The sequence below is a fragment of the Myotis daubentonii genome, chromosome 2 (genome assembly GCF_963259705.1).
Source record: "Myotis daubentonii chromosome 2, mMyoDau2.1, whole genome shotgun sequence".
Classification (NCBI taxonomy): domain Eukaryota; kingdom Metazoa; phylum Chordata; class Mammalia; order Chiroptera; family Vespertilionidae; genus Myotis; species Myotis daubentonii.
Genome location: NC_081841.1, coordinates 55401004 through 55412228, shown reverse-complemented (window position 1 = coordinate 55412228; position 11225 = coordinate 55401004). Strand labels below are relative to the sequence as shown.

Sequence of the window (11225 nt, the reverse complement as noted above, 5' to 3'; positions counted from 1 at the left end):
GCATATGTCTGCTATTTTTCTGCCTATGGAGTCTTATAGGCTTTTTATGGTTTCTTGTCTTACATTCAAGTCCTTTAGCCATTTTGAGTTTGTTTTTGTGTATGGTGTGAGTTGGTAACCTACTTTCATTTTTTTGCATGTATCTGTCCAAATTTCCCAGCACCACTATTGAAGAGACTGTCTTGACACCATTGCATGCTCTTGCCTCCTTTGTCAAATATTAATTGAGCATAATGGCTTGGGTCAATTTCTGGGTTCTCTGTTGTGTTCCGTTGGTCTATGTGTCTGTTCCTGTACCAGTACCAGGCACTTTTGAGAACCATGGCTTGGTAATATAGCTTGATATCTGGTATTGTGATTCCCTCCAACTTTGTTCTTCTTTCTCAGGATTGCTGCAGCTATTTGGGGTCTTTTTTTATTCCAGATGAATTTTTGGATAGTTTGTTCTAGATCTTTGAAACATGCCGTTGATATTTTAATTGGGATTGCATTGAATCTGCAGATTGCTTTGGGTAGTATGGACATTTTAATGATGTTGATTCTACCAGTCCATGCACATGGTATTTTCTTCCATCTGTTTATGTCTTCCTCTATCTCTTTTTTCAATGTGCTGTTGTTTTCTGATTATAGGTCTTTTACCTCCTTAGTTAAGTTTATTCCTAGGTATATTACTTTTGTTGGTGCAACGGTAAGTGGGATTGTTTTTTTCCGCTTCTCTTTCTGTGAGTTCATTATTGGTGTATAAAAAGGCCACAGATTTCTGGGTGTTAATTTTGTGTCCTGCTACATTTCTGAATTCATTTATTAGGTCTAGTAGTTTTTTGATGGAGACTTTGGGGCCTTTTATATATAGTATCATGTCATCTGTGAATAAGGACAGTTTTACTTCTTTTCCAATTTGGTACCTGTTATTTCTTCTTCTTGTCTGATCACTATGGCTAGCACTTCTAGTACTATATTGAACAGGAGTGGTGAAAGTGGGCATCCCTGTCTTGTTCCTGTTCTTAGAGGAAATGAGTTTGGTTTTTGCACAGTAAGTGTGATATTGGCTATAGGTTTGTCATATAAGGCTTTTACTATGTTGAAGTATGATCCCTCCATTCCCAAATTTGCTGAGAGGTTTTATCAAGAAAGGGTGTTGGATTTTGTCTAATGCTTTTTCTGCACCGACTGGTATGATTATGTGATTTTTGTCCCTCAATTTTTTTATGTGATGTATCACATTTATTGATTTGCATATATTGTACCATTCTTGCATTCCTGGAATAAATCCCACTTGGTCATGGTTTATGATCTTTCTAACATAATACTGAATCCAATTTACTAGAATTTTGTTTAGGATTTTAGCATCTATGTTTATCAAGGGCCATCTTGGACCTCTCTATTATCTCTTCTTTTCAATTGCTTATTTTCTATCCTATAATAATACTAAGATTCCACATTTTGGATTCTTCATTATTTGTTTTCCAGATATATTAAATTGTTTTTCATCATTAAAAATTGTACTGAATTTTGATAGAGTTTTTTAATGTTTGTTCTATTAACACAACTTTTGATGCAACATCAGGTTTTTGGATTTTTGTTTATTTGACTTGTAATTCCATTTCCGTTCATTTTTTTTTGCAGAACTGTCTTGCTATCAATCTTTTTTTAAGCCTTTAAAATATATGTTCATTGCAAGAGTTTTCATCTTTTTGTGTATCTTTAAGAATTATATCCTTATGCAAATATAGACTTCAAGGAAATTTTAATCAGGTTATCTTTTTATTTCTACTCATTTATTTATGCATTTATTTATGAATGTCTTGTTATTTAAGAAGAGTCTCATTTATTTTCCTTCAGGAGACTTTAGAGATTATGTAGCCTTAAGACATCTTAGAGCCCATCAAAAATTTCCTGTTTTAATTTGAGCCCATTTATTTGTGTTTGATATTTTTTATGGACTTCTATAAGCAAGATTCTGAACCAAAGAACATAGATCTTCGACCTAAATGTGAAACATAAAGACTTATAATTTCCATTAACTGGTGAGTTCATGTATCCATGCAATTAAATACTATAGAGCAAAAGAGGAATAAACCAATCATACATACAAATACATGAATGAATCTCAAAAACATTTTGCAAAATGAAAAAAGTGAAGCTCAAAAGCTAAATACTATATGATTCCTTTTCTAGGAAATTAAACACACACACACACACACACACACACACACAATAGGACAATGGATCAGTGGATTATTCAAGGTCTGTGGAAGAAGGGTAGAGGTTGACTACAATAGAGAATAAGGAAACATTTTGGACTGATGGATATATATATATATATATATATATATATATATATATATATATATATATATATATATATATATAATTTTTTTTACTATGCTTGTGTATGCACAACTGCATACATTTGTTGAGTTCTATAAAAGCATATATCTGAAATTTATTGTTTGCAATGTTTACTTCACTAAACCAGAAAACAAAACGAAAACAAACAGTTACTCTTGATGGTGTGAAAAGCAGTGCCAGTATATTTGATGTATCTTTTGAGATCAACATGTTTTGAGACAAAAGCTGAGGGTTTCTATGTTACTGATGGTGTTTGGTACATTACCTGGGATGTAGATGTTTGTATTTTGGGGGGGTTATTTTAAATTGATATCATTGACTTCATATGCTTTTCTCTATGTGGTACACATTTAAAAATAAATAGCAAAAAAATAGGGATGTGAGAGTTTTATTATAAATGTCAATATTTCTATCATATCCAGATGATCTAATTTTGTTTTAATAAAAATGTTGAATTAAACTTCGAAATAAGTCAAGAGTTTAGTCTCAGCTTACTTTTAGATATAATTAATTAAAAGTTGTAAAGTAGTGTTTTTCACTTATGAATGTGAGTGCATTTTTTTGTGTAGAAACTGACTTTGATGTCCAGCTCTTCCCCTTACAAGCGACATCGTTTGAAATTTAATTCTACTGGATTTCCTGTCCTCTTAAAGCCTTTGTAACACTGTGTGATCATAGGAAGGTCATTTTATCTCATGGTTGGTGGTTGGGGAACAGGGGAAACAGGAAAGGCAAGCTGATTTTACTTGGAATATTGCATTGATAATAAGATGATTGTGAATATTAAATAAAATAATACAATATAGTGATTGAGTAATTTTAAATGCCTTTTGCATTGTTAGCGTTCAATACATGGAGCTCATTGTGATCCAGGTTAATGCAGTTTGGGTTAGTAGTTCATACTTTGGCCTAAGGTTTTTCTGGTTGTTGTTATCAAAATAAAAACAAACTTTTGTAATGCTATTGCATGAGTAATACGGTCCCTTACATGGTTATGATTGACTATACAATATTGTTCCAAGCCTTATGATGTGTCCAGATTATGTAATTTATATGTTGAATGAAGCCTTCAGGCTGGACATTGATTTCAGTGAGCTTATAGAAGATTCATTTCATTTTGGAAGAGATGAATCATTTGCTAAGTATTTTAAAGAAATGAGGAAGCAGCAACCTAAGGAATGGGGCAGCTCTAAAGACAGGCCTTTCTTCCCTGATAGCCTCTTCTCTCCACTTCCCATTTTTCCCGATTAATTTTGAGATGTACCTGCCATTTTATACCAAGTCATCCATATTAATTCAAAGTATTCTCTTTTAAGGCAGCTCAAGGGTGAATATAATGACATTCTCAAATATGCAGAAAGGCTGCATGGGACTCAGTCTTTGGAGAATAACAAATTCAACCCCAAGTATGGCTAAGGGCTGGTGTTAGAAGAGATGATTTTATGTATTTAAATTCATTTCACATTTCTCACCTGATGCCATGATGTAATTCAAAATTTCTGCATGTAGTTTACTTCTTATTTCTACCTCATCCTAAAACTGACCTTGCAGCATTTGGCCTTTTCTCATTGCTTCTCTGTACCACCTATCTACTTCCATTCCCCATCTTCATAAAAATCTCACAAGGAATTATGACTCTTAAACCAGATTCCTGAGTGTCATTGCTTTATTTTCCCCCCAAAGACTTGCATTTTTTGCCCTACTCTCACATCAAGAAAATTTCAAATTCCTTGAAAATGTCTTCTTATGTTTACTTTTTCATCCTCAATACTAACATCTTAGTCTTGGATGTTACCATTCTTTGTTTGGACTATTGCAAACCCTAATCTTCCTTCAATCTGCCCTAGGGTATTGCAACCAGAGTTACTTTTCTACTTACTAAAACCCTTCAATGATTCTCCTTTAGTATAAAACAAAAACCCAACTTGGTGCTTGGAAACAGTTTTAGGAAGTTTCTGAAATTGAGAAAGATAATTTTCAATGTTAAATTTCATTGTATGTTTATTATAGTGGTGCCAATATGTGACTCACAGTATATGCAGATGAGAGTTTTCTCTTTTTATTAAGAAGCTAAAGACCCAACTACACTAATAAAAGACAAAGATGCTAATTGACTGTACATTTGCTACGCCCATCAGCCTATCAGAAGAGTATGCAAATCAACCCAACAAAGATTGCTGTTAAATTTGCATACAGAAGGCGGGGCAGCACAGCTCAGACCGCCACCTGCCTGCCGCCATCCTGTGTGCGGCCCGGGGCGGCGGAGTGGAACAGCGCGCTCCGCCGCCCGCCTCGGGGCCATACGGGCCTGCCATCTGCCACCTGGGGATCGGGCCTAACCCAGCAGGTGGTTATCTCCCGAGGGGTCCCAGACTGTGAGAGGACACAGGTTGGGCTGAGGAACACCCCCCCCCGCCCCCTGCTAGCACGCTGTCCCACTCCGCCGCCCGCCTCGGGGCCATACGGGCCTGCCATCTGCCACCTGGGGATCGGGCCTAACCCAGCAGGTGGTTATCTCCCGAGGGGTCCCAGACTGTGAGAGGACACAGGTTGGGCTGAGGAACACCCCCCCCGCCCCCTGCTAGTGCACAAATTTTTGTGCACTGGGCCTCTAGTTGTATTATAACCTTCAAGTCATCTAAAACAATACATGCATGTATTCTTTCAGCTCCCAAATCTTTATGTAAAGATTGAGTTTATTTTAACACACACACACACATTTTGTGTGTGTGTCTATAAATGTGTGTGTGTGTATATGTATATATATATATATATATATATATATATATATATTATATGTATATATTTAAGTGCAAGTATTTACATGTATAAATGTATATGTGTATAAATGTATGTATATGTCTATATCTAAGAACCTCTGAGGAATTTATTGATAATATTTTAATGTTTTTTTTTCTCTTCCTTTATTAAATAGTGAAGTATAGGAATGTTGAATCTATTAGGAAAGAAGAATTTTCCTCTACCCTACAAAGGCTCCATTGGTCTTCTCATAGTCAAATTTATTTGAGGCAGATTCATGGGGGAAAAAACAAATTTAATTTTATATATATAGGAACGTTACATGCTTGAGAGGTTTGAAGACAGAAAGGTACCATGAGGTATAGATGCCACTTTGAATTAAGGAATTGGACAGGGGTTGGACCTTCAGAGGGATAGAGGGCAACTCAAAGAATAAGAGGAGTAGTTCAGTAATTAGATGCTTGTCCTGATATACAGATGGGACATAAATATTTATTTCTGGCAATAACTCTCATTATGAGTAAGGTCCCCCAATTTAAATTCTTTAATGGAGAAGTTAAGGTGTTTTATGAGAACAGGGGTTTTTGTTTAAATTAAATTTGTTGGGGTGACATTGGTCAACATTATCATATAGGTTTCAGGTATGGGTTTCTATGTTACAAGAACTGTATATTGCATGGTGTGCCCACCACCCAAAGTAAAATTTTCTCCCATCACCATATATTGGGACCCCTTTCTTCCCCACTTTCTTGTAACATGGTTAATAATATAAAGTTTTGCCTCATTCAGACTGCATATTGCTCTTATCTAAGAGTACTCTGCCCTCATTAACTTAGAAATCATCAGATCACTCAACTTTATAAATCAACGAATTTCTTAAGAAATATTTAATGCTTTTCAATAATCTCCTTAGTAATAATAAAAAGAGCAAAATTTAAGCAATTGAATGTGCTATAAAATCTATTCACATAGTTCCTAACTAATACGTAGTTCATAACAGTAATTCTTTCATGAGAAGTTTGTTTAATAGTATGTTTGGCCGCATAAAGGGAGAAAGCAAACCATGATTTATTCAATAGTCTCTAAATGTTATTTCAAGTGAAAATTAATTTCATTTGGCTGTCCCACTCCAATCCTTATTCAAAGCAAAAACTGGTATTCTTCCTGTGCTCTTAGGCAATTCCTCCCTGCCTATTCACCATTATATTTAAATGTAAGGTAGGGATTGAAGATAGAATTACTAAAAGACTATATTAAAACATTTTCCTGAGCATGATATGAACTAGAAGTAAATAAAATATTTATGAAAAAATGGATAATATAAAATGTAGTTATAGAGAACTGAAAAATGCTGTCATCACTCATGAGTAATAAAGTTGCTTCTAAATAAAAAAAATGTGGTTTACTTCTTTTATAGAAAATCAAGTGAGTAGATTATCTTAGAAAAATGTTATAACATTTGTTCTATTCTTACTTAAAGGAACTAAATTAAGTGCAGGAAGTCTGGTTATGATTAAGACAGAAATGTGATGGACGGTAAAAAATAATTTGTGTTTTATGTTTCTATTTTAATTATCCAATTATTTTGTTCATTTTTCCTTCTGAATATTTTTATTTTTTTAAATTAAATCTTTATTGTTGAAAGTATTACATATGTCCTCTTCCCCCCCCCATTGACCTCTTCTAGCCCACCCTTGCCCCCACCCCAGGCCTTCACCACCCTATTGTCTGTGTCCATGGGTTATGCATATATGCATACAAGTTCTTTGACTGATCTCTTCCCATCGACCTCCCTTCACCTGCCTGCCCTCTGAGATTTGACAGTCTGTTTGGTGCTTCTGTGTCTCTGGATCAATTTTGTTCATCAGTTTATTTTATTCATTAGATTCCACATATGAGTGAAATCATGTGATACTTGTATTTCTCTAACTGGCTTATTATTTTTACATCTAAGACAAAATAAGGGTTTCCAAACTTATCTTATTGCTTGATTGCTACTGAGATTTTGTGACCAGTAGCTTTTAATGATTATAACTTTTTCTTTAGCCAATTGTCACTTGTTATTTTGATACCAAGAGACTCAACAGTCCATGAATAATTACCACCCTATTGAGAGCATTCTGTAATATCCAGAATTTGAGGAATGACCCTTGGGAATATGAGTTAATGGATTTCAAATTTGCAATAATATTACTAAACTTTTATTCTATATTTGTAACAATGTTTCAAACTGCAAGCTCAGAGGCTGGCAAGGCAACCGGGGAACGTTGGAGTCCTCCATCACTGAAGCAAGCAAGCCTCATGTTCACTTCAAGCTGCCTGGCTGTCGGCCGCCATCTTGGCTGGCTGTTAATTTGCATATCTCCCTGATTAGCCAATGGGAAGGGTAGCGGAGGTATGGCTAATTACCATATTTCTCTTTTATTAGATAGGATAACTCTAATAAACAATACATAATCAATTGGTTTTAATTTTCATTTTGTAGTAGTATTATGCTATGTATGTTTGAAAAAGAATGTAACTAATTCCTTGCAAGTACAATGGTCAAAAAGAGGTGCATGCTTAAGGGCATTCTTGTCTATGAGCAATAAGAGAGGACATTTCTATTGTGGACTTGCAAAATATATAGAATTTTTTATGTTAATGTATAAATCAGTCCAAGCTGCAAATCAAGAAGTCAAATTCAGTTACCCTATATCTAGTAAGAATGATAACTACTGTCCCAAGACAACCATTTTTTTTTTAGTAATTTATTAGAGTCAAGGGACTCATCAACTATAGGAACTAGATGTGAACATATTTTTTACAGTTCTCAAAGTCCTCCAAGAGTCATTTTCTCAGATATGAGAGAGGGAGATAGAACAATCTGTGAAAAAGACAATGGAAAGATAAAGATAGTATTGTAGATTTGTTAATAAACAAAACAAAACAAACCTAAGGCATAAGTAATTTACATATTATCATTTCTAAGATACTCCCTGGAGTCAGTATCTCACACCATTCTGGGTTCTGAGTTTCTCGTTTTCTTCATGTCAATAGAAAAGACTATTTTTTGTAATATTTGAAAGAGTCTGAATATAAAGTGAATTTTATCAAGATAACTTAATTTGCCTTTATAGACCACAGGTTTTTTTAAAGATGATTGGCAGATATAAGGATATCTTTAGTTAAATAATCTATTATTTTAGGAACTATTATCAAAGGAAAAAAAGGCAAATTCTGTTTCCTCTATTACACTGGAACTTCACTATTTTTTTTTCTAGGAAAACAAATACAAAAATCAATACAACCTCATTTTCAACTGCAAATATGATATATTTGACAGCATATTTATTTAATTTCTATTTAATTTTTCTAATGTTTTAACTATATCTCATTGATAAATTCAAGTAGACATTTTAATAATTCTTTTAATCTTCTGTTCTTGGGAACAGAAGAAAACATTGGAGAGAGATCAATTAATGCTCATATTTTTATTTATTTCACATAAGTTTTATATTTGTATGAGGTTTTTAGTAAGTTTCCTATATGATAGCAATTTTTAAATGTTTTTAATGAATTTATAATCTACCTTACTGTGAGAAACATTGGAGATTATTACTTTATCTAAAATTTTATTACAGAGGTGAGAGATTTACCGTCATCTGTATAACTGTAAAGACTTAGGACCTAGTTTTTAGGCATTGATGGTATGGAAGCATATCTACCTAAAAGGAAGAATTTAGGTGTTTGAAGAATTTATCTAGAGAAGAACAGAGAATTTTAATTCAGCTTTGCTTTCAGGGGTACATATCACACAATCACTTTTATTTCTTTGAAGAAAAGGCGATTCTCAGGACCACGTTCTTGAGGGCTTGCTTCACTTGCTGATTTCTGAGTGTATATATGAAAGGATTCAAGAGAGGAGCCACTGAGGTATTGAGCACAGCTACTCCTTTGCTTAAAGTCACCCTCTCCCTTGCAGAAGGTTTAATGTACATGAAAATGCAGCTACCATAAGAGAGGGAGACAACTATCATGTGGGAGGAACAAGTGGAAAAAGCTTTTTTCCTTTGGCTCATGGAAGGAATTCTCAGAATTGTCCCGATGATATATGTGTAGGAGAGAGTAACTAGTGTTAAGGAGACCATGATTGTTACAACAGCTAACCAAAATGCCATGAGTTCTAGAAAGCGAGTGTTTGTGCAAGAAAGCTGCAGAATTGGAGAAGAGTCACAGAGGAAATGATCAATTACATTGGAGGCACAGAAGTCCAATTGCAGTATCAGAATTATTGGTGGACAGATGATCAGCAATCCTATGAACCAGGAGCTAAAGACAAGAAGCATACAAACTTTGGTGCTCATGATGGCGGTGTAATGCAGAGGTTTGCAGATGGCCACATAGCGGTCATAGGACATGGCAGCTAGAAAGTAAAATTCGGCCACCCCAAATAAAATATAAAAGAATAGCTGAGTCACACATCCATTATAGGAAATGGTTCTGTCCCCCGTCACAATACTGACAAGGAATCTGGGAATGCAGACTGATGTAAATAGTATTTCTAGGACTGAGAAATTTCGAAGGAAGAAGTACATTGGAGTCTGCAGGTGGGGATCTGAAAGGGTGAGAGCAATAATGATCAGGTTCCCAGCCACACTGAGCATGTAGTTAGCAAGGAGAAACATGAAAAGTACAACCTGCCACTCTGGGTCACTTGTCAATCCAAGAAGAATAAACTCTGTTACTTCTGTGTAATTTCTCATTGTGTTCCTGCTTCTCAATGATATTCTTAGTTTTAGCTGTAAAATAGATGAAGAAATAAGAAAGTCATGACACCAACAAAGAAGCACACACATGCATATACACTTTTTAAAAAACTCATTGCTGCCTTTTTCTTTTAGAGAAAAATAATTTTGTAGTACATAGTAACAAAATACTTTAAAAATTCTTTCATGTATTATGGCATATATTAATTCATTATTCCTATATTTTCTTCATTGTATTGTTACACATTTCAGTATACATCTTTGTCCTCTGAATATTTCGATATATTCCTGAAAACAATAAAATAAGAGGTTATTACCTACTCAAATAAAACTCTAGAAAGTTTCCTTACCGTACCACAATAGTTGTTGAAGATATATATATTTTTTGTTGCTCTCTATAAACTTTTTTGTTGTTGTTGTTAATCGTCACCCAAGGACATTTTTCCATTGATTTTATTTTATTTTTTAGAAAGAGTAGAAAGGAGAGGGAGAGACACACAGAGAGAAATATCGATGTGAGAGACATATAGATTGGTTGCCTCATGCATGCACCCCGGCCAGAGCTGGGGATTGAGCCTGCAACCCAAGTATGTGCTCTTGACTGGAATCGAACCTGGGACGCTTCAGTCTGTGGTCCAACGCTCTACCCACTGAGCCAAACTGGCGAGGGCATACATTTTTTAATGGTACTATCTAAAGAAGCATTTTTTTTTCTTTTCTCTGTTCAAACTTACAATCTACAGAGACAACTAAGTTGCCCACCTGGTACAGTAATGTGTTTCTGATAATAGTATACAGAGGTATCTAATGAATGGGAGGGTACCCAATGTATTCCAATATCTGGCATGGCAAGGTATTCTAATTCTAGTTAATAATCTGTTTAATGGTCTTTTGTAAGATTGTAAGTATATTCTTGAGTGTATTTTTATTCACCATCTACCTATCCTGAGTCTGCTCCTGATATTAAAGCAGGACCTTTACTTGTCTTAATTTTATTTTTGTAAACTGCAAGTGTTCTTACTTATTTCTAAAATGATTTAGAACTCTCCCACAATATTGCCTATTATTTTTTGAGGAGACCAAAAATGAAAAAAGGTAATAGCTCAATATTAAAGTTAAGTTTTGGGGAGGCAAAGATGATTACTTTTTTCTTTTTCATTTCATGTATGGCTTTCAAGGTAATTATGTGTAATTATATTTTAATACATGTGCATAGACATTGATAATTCCATAAAAATTCCCAAGACAATGAGGCAACAATAGATATATAAGACATTTTTGGACAAAGGAGAAAGGTGGGGAATAGGGTTTTAGATTTCAGAAGTGAGAATGGGCAGTTTACAGGTAACTGAGGAAGAGTGGAAC

The 11225-nt window shown here is 34.5% G+C and overlaps 1 protein-coding gene across 1 annotated transcript; it reads right to left on the bottom strand.

Annotated features, from left to right (window-relative positions):
* Positions 1–8918: 8918 nt before the first annotated feature.
* On the bottom strand, positions 8919–9857 carry LOC132226134 (olfactory receptor 6C75-like). The gene has a single exon (XM_059680996.1). The coding sequence runs from the start codon at positions 9855–9857 to the stop codon at positions 8919–8921; it is 939 nt and encodes a 312-aa protein (XP_059536979.1).
* Positions 9858–11225: the final 1368 nt, after the last annotated feature.

What these genes read in the sequence shown, in the direction of transcription:
- LOC132226134 (XM_059680996.1), bottom strand. Translation starts at nt 9,857, where the DNA reads ATGAGAAATTACACAGAAGTAACAGAGTTTATTCTTCTTGGATTGACA.